We start from the raw sequence: 16,663 nt of genomic DNA, 5'->3' as shown, positions 1-16,663 counted from the left end.
CATCTCTTCCCCCAGTTCAGAGCTGTGGGGAAGAAGGCTCTGTCCCTCAGGAGGGAAGGGAACATTAAGGGTGCCTGAAGCTTGTCCTGGGGAGGGCCCTCCCCTGCCTCATGGTCTTTGTCTCCACCAGCCCATCGGACCAGCCCCTCAGGACGCCCTTAGAGCTCTAGGCCCCAGGCTGGCCTTGCAAGAGGGACTGGTTTGGCCAGAGCTCCATCTGCTGAGACGAGCAGTGAGCAGCGAGAGAGGCACGAGGCTGAGTTCAGTTGTCCCCCCACCCCCGGGGGCTGGTGCCTGTGGTGGGGGTGCTGACTGTGACTGGTGATGCTGTTGCCTGCGATGGGGATATCAGCGCCCTGGGTCAGGGTTATGGTGACGATCACGGGGAGAACAGCACAGGGGTGGATGGTGACGAGGACGGTGCATCAACGTGTGATGGTGACGGTGATGGTACCCACACAGACTCTCCTGCTGCGTCTGCTGAGACAAGCAGACAGTTGGACCAGATGCTGGCCTGGAACAGCGAACGTGCAAGTGGACTACTACGGTGATAAGTGCGTAATGTATTGGGGATTCAGGCAGAGCCAAAGAGGATCTTGCATTCAGAGTGGACCACAAGTTGTGCAAAAGGAGCAAGGAGCTAGGAGGCAGTGGCATCCTAGTAGAGAAGAACCCTGAAGTAATTTCCCTGAGGTCATTCCTCCAAGACTCTGGATTTCATTCTAGAGACGCCCCCTGTGGGTATCCGGCTAAAGGTCTCAGAAGAAGAGGGATTACGGACACTTTACAATGGGAGATAAAGTAGCTGAAGGGGCTGTCGCCATCCGTTTATGGAAAACAAAATCCAAATATGGAACCAGGATGTCCCCACTGTCACCAAGTCAAAGGAGGATGGATGGGGGATGAGAACAGAGAGGGACGAGTGAAGACAGCCACACAAGAGTGATGTGGGTTACACCCCTACTTTCAAACCCATCTCCTTTTGGCTCTTCTCCTAAGCCCCTCCCTCAGCCTTTCTTAGGAGTCCCCCCAAGAAAAGACTGGACAAACCCAACCTGGACAGTACAAGTCGGCCCTCACCCTGCCCCCTGACCCTCTTGGATGGGGTCCAGAGTCTGTGCCTCTGACTCTACCTCCTGCCCATAACTCACCTCTCCTTCCACCCAACCCGTCATCCACTCTCATCCACCTGTCCACACATCCTGCCCCCCTCCCCACAGGCCACCACCTCTTCAGCCTTCACCTCACATTCATCTGTTTATGCACCCATCTGTCCTGTCCGTCCTCACCGGCCTCTTTCCTCCATCCATCCATCTACCCTCCACTCTTCCATTCAACATCTCACCCCCCTCTCTGACTTCAGGTCCATCCATCCATCCCCCGGCCCACCTCCTTCCTCTACACCACTTGCGTCACCCATCCTTCCACCTGTCCCATCCTCCTATGTGTCTCTATTCTCTATGTACAACACCCTATAACTTCCTTCCCTCCATCCATCTGTCCTCTGTCCATCCACCCATCCACCCACCCATCCATCCATTCATCCATCCATCCATCCATCCATCCAACCATCCATCCATCCATCCATCCATCCAACCATCCATCCATCCATCCATCCATCCATCCATCCATCCATCCATCCACCAACCAGCCAGTGGGCAGCTACTCCCAGGCTCCTGGAAGAGACAGAGAGCAGAGACCCAACTCTTGGCTTTCGTGCTGCATGGGGCAGGAGCTGGGCTTTCCTTGGTGTGCGCGTATGCATTTTATCCATACCCCCCCTTATCTCTCTCCCCTCCCCCATACCCCGCCCCCCGCTCGCGCTCCCCTCTAATGTGTGATCTGGAAGCTCTATAAAGCCTGATGTAATCCGTAATGCAGTCTCTGGCTCCCGATTCGGGATCCAGTTTCAGAGAGCGAGAGATTGGGGAGCGCCGGCAGCCCGGTGGGGGGAAGCAGCTCGCCTCTCTCCTCCTCCTTCTCCCCGTCCTCGGCCTCCTCCTCCTCCTCCCCTCGCCGCCCCGCCCCCGGCTCGGCTCGGCTCGCCCCCCCCCTCAGGAAGGGGAAAAAAGGCGAGAAGAGCGGGGCAGGCGAGAGGAGCGGAGCGGCGGCGGCCGGAGAGGGAGCGGCGGGCGCAGGCGGCGGCGGCGGGCGCGGCGTTGGCGGCGGCCCCGGCGGAGCGAGCGCGGAGCCGGCGAGCCGGGAGCACAGGCGGCCGCGCCGCGTCCTGGCCGGGCCCGGGCCCGCGCGCCCCGCATCGCCTGCAGCCCGGGCATCCGGACCCCCCGGCGCCTGGGGGGCTCCAGCAGGCGGGGGGAGGGGAGGGGGCCTGCGTGAGCCGGCTGGGGCACCCCGGGGTGCGTCCGGCTTGGCCTGGAGCGGGCCGGGGGCGGCGGCGGCAGGAGGAGCCCCCCCCCCCTCGGGTCGGGCGCCCGGCTTGGCCGCCGGCGACGCGGGGCGCTCCTGGGGATTTGCAACTCGCCGGATCAAGTCTTCGCCGGCGGGGCCGCCGCTGCTGGGGAAGGTAAGGAAGGCTCTGGCCGGGAACTGGGGGCTGGGGGCGCGACGAGAGGGGCGCAGCGAGGGTGGGAGGGGGTCGGGGGAGGGGCGGGCGCCCGGACTTCCTAACTTCGCCGTTTGGGGCTTCGCAGCTCCGAGGTTTGCGCTCGGAGCTCGGGAGTTTGGACCCCCCCCACCCCCCCACCCAGCCCCCTGCCTCCTCCGGCGGCAGCCGCGGAATCCGGCAGGTCTCTGAGCGCCCGCACCGGGCGAACTGAGGAGGGGGCGACCCTGGACGTGGTATGGTAGAGGCTCCTCGGCACTGCTCACCTCCCCCCAGTCCACACACGCAGCCCGGCCAGGCTGGCAGGCTGGGCTGTGGAAGGCATCCCCTCCCCATCACATGCACAGACCCAGGGCAGGCTGGAGAAGGCGTTCCCGTTGTGTCCCCAACACACACAGATGCTGGCAGGGGTCTTTGGGAGCCCCAGATGTGACCCCTACAGCCACACATAGACCCAGGTAGGTTGAGGAGAGACACCCCAGTGTGTTCCCCTTCCCTTCATCACACTCAGAGCCCCCTACAGACATTGTAGGGGCCGGAGATGTCCTCCCCCCCACGCAGAGCCCCTGGGCGGGCACGAGAAACCTCCGGTCCCCCCCCTCAGCCCTCACCCATAGACCCGGCACTGGCTTTGGTGACCGCCGGAGGTTCTCTTCCCCCGAATCGGCGGAGGGCCACCCTAGGGCTCCCCCACCACCCCCACACACAAACGACCTGGCTCGTTGCATTCTCGTCTTCTTTTCCACTTGCTCGGACAGGCCGCGCGGATAAGCCGCTCCGAACTTTGGGTCGGCCCTGAGCCCTCTCCGCGCGAAGCATCGAGGCCAGGCGCCGGGCACTCCTCGGTCCCCATCCCCAGCGGGCAGAGGCCGCCGGCCCTTCGCCGCCGCTGCGCTCTCTGGGAGCCGCGCGTAGCTGCCTCGAGGAATGAGCATTGTCCCCCTCCCGAGGAGTCTGGGGCTCTGGGCCCAGCCAGGAGCCCTCTCCCCGGGTCCCCGGGTCCCCGTGACCCCCTAGGCAGGGCAGAGAGCGCCTCGGGCCTGCCTCGGAGCGGGCGGCGCAGAGGAGAACCGCCGCGGAGCCAGGCGGCCGGGAGAGCTAGTCCGGGGCTGCAGCTCCGAGCCCCGGTCCCTCCGCCGAGCCTCGCCGGCTCCTGCTGGGTCACTTCCCAGGCAGCTCCGAGAGAGCGCCCAGCCTGGCAGCCAGGCCCCAGCCAGCTGGGCACCTTACCCTTCCCACTTTCATTTTGGGCTTCCAAGTTTCTTGGAGCGCAAGGACCCAGGCTGGGACCTGACGAGCCTTAACCCACCCCTCCTTAGCACCCTTCCGCTCGGCGCGCTCCCCATCACGTCCCATTCCCCCGGGTCTGGGGCAGGGATTCCTTAGCGGCAACTCGGGAGGAGTTGAAAGGCGTGAAGGCGCGTGGGTGGGCAGGGGGCGCGCACCCCCGCCCTAGAGGAGCCTTTTGGCGTACGTGTTGGGGAGGTGGCTGGGAGGGCTGCGCTCCCACCCCACCCTCGGGACCCAAGGAGACCCTTGGTGCCCTCCCCCACAGACACAAACACACGCCCCCTCCAAGCACCGGCCGCGCGGGCGGTGGAGTGGGGGGAACCGGAGGCTGGGGTCCCTTTTCGTGTCCGGGAGGTGGTATATGGGTTTGGGGTCTGGAGAAGCGGTCATGGCGTCTCCTAGAACCCTGAAGCCTTCCATTCCCCGACGACCCCCGCAGCCGCGGAGGCAAAGAGGGAGGTCGAGGGAGGGAGCCGCTCCCTCCCCGACCGCAGGCGACAGAGAAACTCTGCGTCCGGGCGCCGGGTGCCGCCGGGTCCGGCTTTGAGTACCCTGGCAAGGTCAAGCAGGCGGAGGGGGCGGGGGCTCTTGGGCGCGCCCCCGCCCGCGCAAAGTCGCAGCCTAGGGAGGGGATGTGGGCCGCCCGCCGAGTCACCCGAGCACCCGCCACCCGCGCCCGGTCCCTGGAGGCGGACGTTGCGCGCATTCGGGAATCCCGGAGCGCCCCGCGCGGAGCCCGGCGCCTTCCTTCCCGGCTCGCTCGCTGCTTCTCGGCGCTGCTTTCAGACTTGTTGCGCCTGGATCTGGGGGGCGGGGGACGGCCCGGGAGCCCGGGAGCCCCGGCGGCTGGGGGCCGAGCCGTAGGCCGGCGGGAATGCGCCCCGGCGGCGCGCGACTCTGCGGACGGGCACGGCGCGCGGGGCTCGAACCGGGAGTTTGCTGCCTCCGATCCGGGAGAAGGGCTCTTGTCCCAGCCGCGCTCCCGCGCGGGGGCGGACACAAGGCGATTCATCGCCCTCGGCCTCACGCCGGACACCGCGGACCCCGGGCGGGGAGGAACCCAGCTAAGTTGCCGAGCCCTCGAAGTCCCTTCCCTCGGCCGCAGGCTCCGGCCCCCCTCGGGCCTCGGTGGCTGCGTCCATGCAATGGGAGAGCGGGTTATGCTCTCGGAGCCCTTCCAGCCCAGGCCTCGGTGCTCGTCCCGCGATCCAACGTGCTGGGCCCGCAGCATGCTGGGTCTGCGGCGTCCGGGCCGGCCAGGTCCCGAAGCAGCTGCGCGCCTGCAGACACTCGGCTGCGAGGCCTGGCCACGGGCAGCCCCGGCAGGCCCGGGCGGGCGGCCGAACGCGGGGAGCCTCGCGTGGCGCCCTCGCCCCCCTGGCCCGCCCGCCTGGCCCCGCCTCCCAGAGCGGGTCCGAGGACCCGAGTCCGCCCCCTGGGGACACCGCGGGGCTGGGGCCCCGGCGGCCGGCGCGGGGCTGCGGTGGCGGTGGCAGTGGCAGTGGCAGAGGGCGGCGCGCTGCCCCGGGCGGCCGGGAGAGGGCGCCCGCGCCCGCCCGCCGGCCTGCCCGCCCCTTCCGTCTCCTCCGCGCCCGCCCGCGCCCGCCCCATCCTGGGCAGCCCCCGGCCGCCCCGCCCTCCCGCCAGGGCCTCTGCTGCCGGCCGGGCCGGTCGCTGGCGTCTCAGCCAGGCCCCGTCACCTGTCTGTCGGCCCGCCTGGCCCTCGGGGCCTTGTGCACTGTGACAGGCGTGAGCGCGCGTGTTTGTGTACGTGTGTGGCACGCACGCTGCCGGCATGTGTGTGCAGGCACGCACACTGTCACATCCGTGTGCGTGGCGCGGTGCGGGTCTCCTGGGAGTGTGCGCCCCGGATGGCGGTTGAGTTGAGCCGCGTTTTACCCTTGGGCAGGTCCTGTGTCTGCACGGTGTGCAGGAGGTGGACCCTGGGACTCAAGCTGTCTCTGAGCCCCGTGAAGACCCCGAGCCTGGAGGGTTTTGTTAACCCCGTTTGTGCCAGCGAACCCACACTCGCCCATTGTCCTCTGGAGTCCTCCCGCCTCTGGCCGCCTTGGCGGCAGCTGCGCCACGGGACAGAGCGGTGACTTCCGGGTAAACACACGGCCGGGTCCCCTGTGCACAGTCCGCGGCACACACACACTAAACCTGGGAGTGCCCACGTGTATACACTCGCACTGGGGGCGCAGTGAAGGCCATGGGGAGAGCGTGGTCGCACCCCCACGTCTCCAGTGTGAAGGCTGACGGGAGGATGGGACTTGACACTCTGACAAGCTCTGTGAATGGAGAGGTGGAGGATAGCGGCCAGCCTGCAGGGGTCCAGATATGGGGCTCCCACGGAGGCTTCCTCCAGGAAGGGACGGCTGCCCACAGAAGGGGTGGGTGGGTGTGGTGAAGGGAGGGGAACGGCCGTGCAAAGGCCCTGTGGCAGACGACAGGACAGCTGTGAGGAATGGACAGGACTTGGAAAGGAGGATGAACGGCAGGCAGGGGCTTCAGAGAGAGTGGGGCACGACCTGAGCCCTGGAGGCTTTGGGCTGCTTCCTGGGAGCTGGGGGAGGACCAAGGGGATCTTAGATGGGGCTGGGGATTTGGCTTGATGGACACGCCAAAGCAATGGCGGGCGCCCCTGCAGACCGCGGGTCACAGGAGACGGAACACACAGCTAGTGACCGGGGCTGCCATGCCCACAGCCGTGCTGCACTGCAGACTCCATTCATCAGGACGAAATGCCCCCTCCCTGACCTACCCGAGATCCTCGTGCAGCAGGGCGGACGCACAATACAGTGTGCGTGTCCCATAAAGAAAAGAAGCCCAGAGAATACCACTGCCCTGGGGCCTGGGCCCCGCTGTGCACGCACACGTCCCAGGGTGAGGTGTTGCTTGAGGCTGGGAAGGGGTCTCAGATGGGAGTATCTCCGTGGGCACAGCTGCAGGGGCAGGAACTTGAGCCCCTCCCCCCAGAGGCTGGTCTCAGCCAGGAGCCCCAAGACCGGCAGAAGCGGCTGCATGCAGAGCCCTGGGCTCGGGTCCTTGAGGAGCCTCCCCCAGCTTGGGGTCCCCTGTTAAGCCCCGAGCCTGCATGGGAGTTGATGGCCCCAAGATCCCTCCTGCTGGCAAGGTGACTTTGGACCTGCCGCTTCTCCAAGACTCGGTGACTCAGGGCCAGGAGCCCTGCCGCCCTCTGCCCCAGAGTGCCGGGACCTGCAAAGGGCATGGCTGAGGTTGGGGCTGCCAAGGGCAGGTCTTGGTAAGGTCCTGATCTGGCTGGGGGGGTGACATCCAGTGCCCTGGGGAACGCATGGAAGGAGAGGGAATCAGTAGGCGGGAGAGAGTGCCCTCTGCTGCCCGCTGCCCCTGCTCCCAGCCTGGGCCCAGACGAGCCTTGACCTGTCCCTGGGCCCCGCCTCGCAGGGGGCACGTCCGGAAGCCTTCCTCTGGAGAAGAGCACGCGCACTGGCACACCCATACGTGTGCACGCACACTCGCACGCCTGCCCCCCAGCAACTCACTCAAACTGCAAGTGTACACGCTCCCTCCCCTGCACAAAGCCCCATACACGCTCGTCCTAGGGCACACACTCCCTCATACACTGCACGCACACGTGTGTACATGCGTGCCCTGCGCCCACACGCCCTCCTCATCATCCCAGCCTGTCCATCTGTGGCCCCCATGGTCCTGCTCTGGGGCGCCGGGTCTGCTTGTCCCTGTCTCCCTCCAGAGCTGGGGGAAGGGAGCAGTGGTTGTAGCCTGGAGCCCACACCCCTGTCGCTCTGTCTGTCCTTCTCTTAGGCTGCCTCCCACAGAGGGCAGAGGTCACCCTGTGGGTGACAGTGGAGGCCCTGGGTGCAGCCTCCAGCTGGGGGAGCCTTTGCGCCTCCGAGCACTGGGTCAGGACGCCTGCCCTGCATCTCTTGGGGGGGAGGTCAGTCTTGCTGCAGTTGGGGGTGCTGCTGGAGGAGGTGCAGGGGACTCTGGGAGCCAGAGGACCTCGATTCCATGAAGCAGTTGCCGGCTAAGTGCCAGTCTCTACTCACCCCTGCCACACGCTGTCAGGACCTCTGCCATCTCTACCCAGCCAGGCCTGCCCGGGGTGCCACTGGGACCTTAGCACATTCTGCCTAGGACAGCCCCACAACCTGAGCCTGTCCCCGGCCCCTTCCTGACCACTTCTTCTGACCTTTCTGCTGTCCCCTGGCCCTCTCCATGAGACCTTGGGCAAGTGACCTTGGACAAGCCCATTCTCCTGGGGACCTGGGGAACACAGATCCTGGTGTGGGCATATGGATATGGGCACCACTCACAAGCCAGCAGCTGGGTGGACAGGGCAGCAGAGCCTGTGTCCATCTCGGAGTTCAGGGGCTCACTCCAGGCACTGAGCTGGCCAACACAGAGAGGAGAGAGCACAGTGACATCTGTCACACTCATGAGAGTCCCTGTCCTCCGTCCCCTAGCCCTGGGACAGATGCTGTCCCTGTCCCCACTTAGGATGCTCCGCAGAGAGCCAGTCTGTGCGCACGCGTGTGCATGTGTGCACACAGGCACCGGGTGTGCGTGACCCCACACGTGCATGTGTGCATGCACACACAAGTGCACGCGTGTGCATGTGTGCGAGGCCACGTGCATGTGTGGGGATGCAGGACACCTCCGCTGCTGGGAGGGCCTGGCGGGCGCAGGTACGGCTTCCTGGGGCAGGCCCTTGTCCCGTGCCCTGAAGGACAAGAAAGTGTTTGCCAGGCAGGAGCAGCGGGGACAGCCCAGGAGGGGCAGAGTGGAAGCAAAGCCAGGAGCTTGAGTGCACGGCGTGTCTTCGAGGCCTGCGAGTGGTTTGGGGTGATGGGATTCTGGGCAAGTGGAGGTGTTGTGAGGCCCATCGGAGAGCTGGCCCCTGGCTCCGGGCTGGGGGACCTGGGGCAGTGGGGTGGGATGCAGGGTGATAGTCTCTCTCTCCTGACTACTGAGGCGGGGGGTCTGTCACCTTCTTTGTGAAATAGAGGTGAAGGCCACCTTGCCCTCTGTGGGTGGGGATGCAGGTAAGGGTCTGTATGGGGTGGCCCGGAGCAGAGCCAGCACAGGATGGGCCCCTTCCAGAAGCGGACCTTCGGGTGGGGAAGGGGGCTTCCTGTCCTCTCTTGCACAGTTCTGCCTGGCTTCCAGCCAGTACCCCCCTCCCACGGCCCCTGTGCCCAGGCGGGTGGGCAAGGGAAGGAGGCTTCCTGAGGGGCTGGGGCTGGCAGGCATGGTGATGTGGTGGGCCTCTCAGGGGCCCGGCCTGGAGGCTCCTCAGGGCAGGCTTGGGATACCCCACAGGTCAGCTGGGGGGTTCACCGGGAGCCTGGTTCGCACAGGCTGGGAGTGGGAGCAGCTGGTGGCTGTGGGGTGGGGGGCAAGTTCTCACACACCACCTGCTTCTGTGCTCATGGAGAGAGGCCTGCCTGACCTCTCCTGGCCCCTCCTCGTCCTGGGTTGTCCTGGCTCGGCATCAGCAGCTCCCCTCTGCCCCCACCAGACCAGACACTGCCTCCCCAGGACTGGGCTGCCTGAACTGGCACGGCCCAGGAGGGATGTGTGGGGGCTCATAGGACCCCCCCGGGCAGGGAGGACAAGCTGCCGTTAGCGGGGGTGGTTGTGCGTCCCTGGACGGCCTCTCCTGCTTGCTCTCCCGGTCCCTGCCCACCCGCCAGCCCCTGGGCTATCGTTGGTGCTGAGGGTGCCCACGCCACCCCTCCCCCCCGTGCAGCCTCTTCCCAGGACACACAGGCAGGCACTGTTCAGGGAGCCGGGCAGGACAACAGAGTGCCTTTTGTGGCTGGCATCTGGGGATGCCATTGGCGGCCTGGGGTGGGTGGGGAGGGGATGCGGAGGCGGGCCTGAGGTGGGTCTATGCGTGTGCACTTGGCCTGGCGGGGGAGGGTGCTGAGTCTGGGGAGGAGGGTCGGACAGACCAAGTGAGGCTGGAGGATCATGGAGCCCGCAGGGGCAGCGTCCAGCCCAGGCCCTCATATGGCGGGGAAACCGAGGCACCCGGGGCTTCTGATGTCAGGGTGGGGGCACAGATGGCCTACACGTGCATGGATGCCTCTGGGACAGTGTGGAAGGTGGGGCTGACGGTGGCCCTGGGAGCCTCGCTGCAGGCTTGATTCTGCTCCTACCTCACGGGGGTGTCGTGAGATTGAACAAGGGGGTCCCCGTGGTGCTCAGGAAATGACAGTCACTCTCACCAGTCCTCCCACCCTGACTCCCAGCTTCCTATCCCGGCCTGGCATGGCCAGTTCTCTCGGTCCCCCGTCCCATTCCAGTGGCCTCTGCCCTGCGACCCCGCTCAGACACTTGCAGGGCTCCCTTGCCCTCCCCCCAAGCCACCGCGTAGGCTCTGGGAGGCCTTGCAGCAGAGGTGGGGCTGAAGCTGGCTGGGGGCCTCGGGGCTGGACACCAGGAAGACCTTCCTGATAGCACAGGCAGTTTGGCCCTGAGAGGGTGATGGAGAGGTCAGCACCCAAAGAGGCTCGGGTGCTAATGGTCACCGTCCTTAGGAGCCCAAGAGGGACAGTGGGTGACAAAAGCTGCAGTGACCCAGTCCGGGATCTGGAGGACCAATGACCAGACCAGTGACCTGTGTGTGGGCAGGAGACAGTCCCCTGTGAGGGCTCGTGGAAAGGACTGACGGTGGCCACACTGGAGCCCAGCACCAGGGGCAGAGCGGAGCCCCCTCCAGCCCCTCACCCTGGGCCGGCAGGCTCAGAGAGCTCTGACAGCTGTGGAGGCCTGCGTGCTGGATGTGGCCGAGGGAGGGGCCTGAGCCGGCTCGGGGCGCCCCGGGGCAGGTGCTGCGGGAGCTGCCGACTGGCCCTGCACCTGGCATGGAGCCGGCCTTACACCGGGCCCGGCCCTCCCGCTCCTCAGGGCTCTGGCCTGGCCATTGGTCTCTCCCTAAGCGGTCCCCTCCAGGTCCCCTCCTGTCCCAGCCCTGGTGTGCATCAGGCTGACCTTCACATCCCAGGGAGCACATGCTGAGCCCGGCTCTCCTCTTGCTGTGTGACCTTGTGCAAGCATGCGGCATGTGTGCGTGTGTGCACAGATCTGTGTGTGTACACGCACACACACACACATACACACACGTCTGTGCCCACACATAGGCGTATTCCGACACATATGTGCGTACACATCTACCCCCCACCTCTGTGAGGCCCCATCACCCATCGTCGTCTCTGTGACCCCGGTTCCCCGCGGCCCAGATCCCACGCAGGCCACTTCCTCGCTCTCCCTGCTGGCACCTGCCCCCAGCCGTCAGAGAGATCCCAGCATGAAGATCGGTTCAGCCCTGCCCCCACTCATCCTGGGACCCGACCTGGACACTGTTCCCTCCAGGACGCCACCCCGAGCACCAGGGCGGTCAGGAGCACCCCTGTGTGCCCCCACCCTGTCTCAGCACCATTCCCGCTGGCCTCGGATAGACTCCACTTAGCCTCCCCCGCGGCCGTATGAGCTGGGGCCTGACACCCGTGTGCCCCAAGCCTGCCCAGCTCTCTGCCTGCCTGAGGCCGCCTTGGCGCAGGAAGGCTCAGAGGGGCCTCTGGGCCGTTGATCCACGGTCTTGTTGGGGGGTCAGGTAGGTGGCTAATGGGGATGGAGGAGGCCTCGTCTCGCTGGAAGGGCCTGGGAGGTAGGAGGTGAGTGCCCATTGGCAGGTCAGGGGCCTCCTGCCCAGCTCCGCCCTGTGACCCAGCCAGCAGAAGCCAGGCCGGGTCGGTGCTATGGCTCTCAGACTCGCAGCTGGGACAGCCTTCCGGCCTGCAGAGCCTTCCCCAACGTCCAGGCTGTGGAGCAGTTCAAGTCCAAGATGTGACCTGAGCCCTGTTGCTTCCCTCTGGACCCTGGCTCCCTGGTGGCCTTGTGGCGAACCCCAGAGCTCCCAGGCACGCTGTTTGAGAACCCATGGCTGGGCCCTTCTAGGCTATCTCCTGGCCCCAGGAGTCTGTGAAGCCTTGCTCCTGAGCCTCGGTCCTGGGCTGCAGCTGCCTGAGGGGGCTCTGAGCTCTGCCTGACCTGCCCCTTAGCAAACCCTCACCCCTGCAGGACCCCCCTCAGGGTCCAGGACGGGAATGTCCCGCCCGCACAGCCCCGCTGGCCGCTGGGACTTCTGTCTTCTCCCTTCCGAGCACCCTCCCCTTGCTTAGTCCCCCACCCCTGCCCTTCCCCTGAGGCTACTCCCCGCCACAGACTGCAGGGCTGCCCTTCTTAGGGACACTACCCTGCCTGTAACCGTCCCTACCACCTCTTTCCTGGTGTGCAGGACACAGCAGATGGGCCGCACCCCCCCCCCCCCCCCCCGCCCGACAGGTGCTCAGAGAGCGCAGTGAGCCAGTGACGATGAGGGCTGGTGGTGGGGATGCCAGGACCTCGGCTCGGCCTGGCTCCCACGGGCCCTGGACAGGCGTCGGGTAAGGTCTGGTTCCACCTGCCCTGGGGCAGTGCTGGGGTTACAGAGGATGCCAGCTCTGACTGGCAGAGCGGGGCGTGGATCCTGGCTCAGGTGCCCAGCACCGACGAGCCCCACTGAGGCACGGCTCCTCTGGGTCCCAAGTGTGCCGTCAGCAACATGGAGCCCTACCAGCTGCCCCAGGTTACAGCTTGCTGCTGTGAGCACGACGTGGGGGCACAGGACGGAGCTCGACACAATGCCCCCGCCAGCCCAGGCCTGCCGGATCCACAGAGGCGTGGAGGGCAGAGGCCACGCCCTCATCCCCAGTGCCACGTGGCTGAGCACCTGCTTCTTCGGGATGGGCTGCTGGAGGCCCTAGAGGACCCCGTGCGTCAGGCCCTCATGCCGCCTCCTGCACCTGCTCCTGGACCCCCAGAACCAGCCCCCCTCCAGGGGAAGGCTATGGGATGGGCTGCCAGGGGCTGGGATGAGGGGGGAGTGTACGGGCAGGAGAGGGGCTGTGGCCGAGGGGGGCCCTGGCCTGGGTCATTTCAGACTGTAGTCCCACTGGGGTCAGTGATGGGGCATGGCAAGGTGGGCAGACGTGTGGGGGTCCGTTTCTACTGGGCTTTGCCAACATCCTCCTGGGACTGGGGCATTAGGAAGAGTCTGCCGCAGGGCTGGGGGCTGGCTTCCACATAGGTCCCGGCCTGGGGCTTGGCATGGGGGGGGCAGTGCTGCAGCAGGGGGGCTAAGGCTGAGGTGAGGTTGGGAACACACTGCCACCTCTCTGCAACCAGACTGCAGAGGCCTTACCAAGCCTGGGACCTGCCGTAGGGCCCTGGCCGTGGCCTCTCCATCCCCATAATGTGAGGGCAGGGGGCCAGGGCCACAGGCTCTGCTGTGTCCACATCCAAGGCCGGCCCCAAGGGGTCTAGAGGCGGGGGGTGGGGCGCTTCCCAAGGTGAGGGCCAAATGCAGAGTCGCTCAGCTCTGCCCAGAGATGCCCAGATGAGAAGTTTGCTAATTCTTTTCTCAGGGCATCTAAATGTCTGTCACGAAAGAGCGCCCAGAGGACCGGGTTTGGCCCAGCTACCCTGCTGATCCAGAGCCCCACTCTCACCTCCTGTCCCCTCTAGAGTCACCTCTTGCCCCGAACACGAGTAAACCCCAGGTCTAGCTCTTACCGTCTCGCCTAGAGAGTGAGGCTTCACCCTGCCCCGTTTTACAGATGGGGAAGCGAGGCTGGCCCGAGGCCACACAGCCAGGAGGGGGCAGCCCAAGTACAGGCATCCCTGCTCCGGTCTGCTCAGGGCCCAGGGCCGCCTGCGCCCAACTCCCCGCTCTGCCAACAGCCTGTGTAGGAAGGATGCTGGCCAGCTGGGCCTGGGCAGCAGGGTGCGGCGATCCCTATGGGCAGGCGGCCGGCATGTGCAAGGTCAGCAGAGGGAGGCCAGGCCGCCTGGGGGGCCGGCTGCAGCTCTCCTTCCTCACCCACTGGCTCAGCTGCTGCGTGGGATGGACAGCTGGCCCAGCGAGGGGCCTTGGCGACAGTGGGGAAACTGAGGTCTGGAGGCAGAAGGAACTTACCACGGTCCATATGGTGGCAAGTCCAGGAGGGGCATCTCCCGTTTCTAAGCCCAGAGTGGCTCCACTGTGTCCCTGTGCTAATGCGCTGGCAGCCGCCTCCCCCTGCCCCAGCACCTGGCCAGCACCTTCTCCCAGAGCAGGGAGGGGACCCCAGTGAGCTGTGGCACAAGGCTGGGGCCAGTGGGGGAGGGTCACGGTGGGTTCTCTGACCTTCCTATGACCTCCGGTGGGTCACTTACTCTCTTACCCTCGGTCTCCCCATCCTGAAGCCGGCGGGGGTGTCACAGTGCCGGCCTGGCAAAGAAGGCGTGAGGCAAGGGCTTAGTGTCGGCTGAAGCAGGGATGTATGTGGTTCTGGGTGACTCCATTCCTAGCCTCCCTGCGCAGAGCTCAGGGCCCCGGGGCCAGTGGGCGCCCCGGGTGGGAGGAGGCAGCCTGGGATGCTGCAGTGACCCTATCGCAATGTCACAGTCATAGCCAGGGGCCTGGGCTGCTCCTGCTGTGAGGAGGCAAGGGGCGAGGGGCAGGCACTCCCACCCCCCAGGGGATGGAGGGAATGACTTCCCCCCTCTCCAGCCCCTCACCCCACTTCCTTCTGGTGAGGTTTGTGGATTTTTCCCTGAAAGACAGGGGATTAGGAGAAGGAAGGGCAGAGAGGACAAAGACACACAAGCCAGCGAGCCAGAAGAGAGAGCCAGGCCCCCCACCAGAGGGCCAGAGAGAGCCACAGAGGCCTGGAGGAGGGGAGGGAATGGTGGCTATGGCCATGACAGAAACAGGCAGGCAGGCCCGGAGCCCACGGGAGCCACGCCAGGCTGCTCAGTCAGACAGGCCCAGCGAAGGCCTCTGTGGCACCCTGCCCTCGACCGGTGCTGCCTACCCCTCCCTGCTCCAGCCTGGCTGGAGGAAGAGGCCCCCTGTCCCCTTGCAGGTGGACACACTGGCAGGAGACAGACACGGGTGGCAGAGCAGGTGCCTGGGAGCCACGCCAGGGCCTATGTCAGCCGCCCAAAGCCCGGGTGGGCAGTGGGGCAGAGCCACAGCATGCACAGAGTCCCAGTCTCCCCGGGAGCTCACCCCATCCCCTCTTCTGCTCTTCTTCCAGCTGCTGCTGAAGGTCACAGGCCCGCGTCGGGGCCCTCGAGGTCGTCGGAAGCGTTCTCCTCCTCCTGCCCCCCCTGCTCGGAGCCCCTGCCCCCTCCTCCCCGCTCCTGCCCCTCCCGGCCCCGCCGTCGCCGGACTCTGGCATGTCAAGGCCTGGCCCGCGCCTGCCTGCCCAGCCCGCGGAACCCCGGCGGCCCCGCGAGCTAGGATGAGGGGCCAGGCCGCCGCCCCGGGCCCCCTCCGGATCGTCTGCCCGCCGCTGCTGCTGCTGCTGCTGCTGGGGCTGCTGCTGGGGCGCCGGGCGCGGGCGGCTGCGGGGGCAGACGCGGGGCCCGGGGCCGAGCAGTGCGCCACACTGGTGCAGGGCAAGTTCTTCGGCTACTTCTCTGCCGCCGCCGTGTTCCCCGCCAACGCCTCGCGCTGCTCCTGGACCCTGCGCAACCCTGACCCGCGACGCTACACACTCTACATGAAGGTGGCCAAGGCGCCCGCGCCCTGCGACGGCCCCGGCCGCGTCCGCACATACCAGTTCGACTCCTTCCTGGAGTCCACGCGCACCTACCTGGGCGTGGAAAGCTTCGACGAGGTGCTGCAGCTCTGCGACCCCTCGGCGCCCCTGGCCTTCCTGCAGGCCAGCAAGCAGTTCCTGCAGATGCTGCGCCAGCAGCCACCCCCCGACCGAGGCCCCCGGCTGCCGGGAGGGCCCCCGGGCCCCAGCGACGACTTCTCCGTGGAGTACCTGGTCGTGGGCAACCGCAACCCCAGCCGGGCCGCCTGCCAGATGCTGTGCCGCTGGCTGGACGCCTGTCTGGCAGGCAGCCGCAGCTCGCACCCCTGCGGCATCATGCAGACCCCCTGTGCCTGCGTGGGCGGGGACCCTGGCGACCCTGCCTCCGGCTCCCTGGCCCCCCGCGGGGACGTCTGCCTGAGGGACGGCGTGGCTGGCGGCCCTGAGAACTGCCTCACCAGCCTGGCCCAGGATCGGGGCGGGGACAGTGCAGCAGGTGAGTGCCCGGCAGGGAGAGGACCTCTAGCTGGCTCCCTGCGCGGAGGGTGGGCGGGGAGGGGGTCATCTCTGCAGGGCTGCCCTGGTCACTGGCCCCGGAGCCCACCACCGGGGAAGCCAAATGCAGAGAGATAAGGTTGCTGCGCACGCGCCTGTGCGGAGGTCGGGCGGCCTGAGCTGTGTGTCATGGGCCCCGGGGCCGCATGCCTGGCACCTGGCGCCTGGGAGCGGCCCGCTGAGTGAAGGGATGAACGATGGATTTCTCCCCGGAGGAAGGGACAGGCTCCTTCCATCTTTGCAGGCAGACGTGCTAAGGGGCAGTGGGCTACTGTGGGCTGCGGCGGGGTCTGTGGGGCCTGCGGGGACTCAGGCTGCGTGGAGGAACAGTGAGCCGAGTGGCCTGTTAGGAGATGTGGTCAGGAGCGGAAATTTGGGGATTGTGTGTGGTTCGCCACACCGATCACGTAGCCAGCAGCTGGTTACCGCACGTGCAAGGTGCTCCAGGCCCCTGCCGCAGTGAAAATAACAACACAGAACTGTTGTGTGAGGCTGCATTCGGGGCAGAGGAAGGTGCTAACAGCCGCGGGAGCGCACGGGAAACAATGCCAGGGAAGGGTCCCTGGTGGGCTGAGGCCTCTGTTTCACCTGGAGGTCAGGGGTCGCCTGGACCAGG

General features: G+C 66.5%; 1 protein-coding gene across 6 annotated transcripts in view; it reads left to right on the top strand.

Moving 5' to 3' along the window:
• Window positions 1–2,312: 2,312 nt before the first annotated feature.
• The window catches only part of ADGRB1 (adhesion G protein-coupled receptor B1), a 79,985-nt gene continuing 65,634 nt past the window's right edge, over window positions 2,313–16,663 (top strand). For 4 of the 6 annotated variants that reach the window (XM_087864551.1, XM_087864550.1, XM_087864549.1 and 1 more), the window contains exons 1-2: window positions 2,313–2,524; window positions 14,986–15,988. In XM_087864551.1, the coding sequence (XP_087720677.1) occupies window positions 15,193–15,988 (796 nt within the window). In that variant the 5' untranslated portion in view covers window positions 2,313–2,524; window positions 14,986–15,192. The remainder of the gene's footprint in view (window positions 2,525–14,985; window positions 15,989–16,663) is intronic. The other 2 variants (XM_087864552.1, XM_045778057.2) reach the window with 1 other exon arrangement.

Source organism: Ursus americanus, chromosome 9, assembly GCF_024610735.1.
Source record: "Ursus americanus isolate L20-20 chromosome 9, mUrsAme1.1.p, whole genome shotgun sequence".
In the NCBI taxonomy this organism is placed as follows: Eukaryota; Metazoa; Chordata; class Mammalia; order Carnivora; family Ursidae; genus Ursus; species Ursus americanus.
The sequence above is the reverse complement of the archived record's forward strand: the minus strand, read 5'-3'. Positions and strand labels throughout refer to the sequence as shown.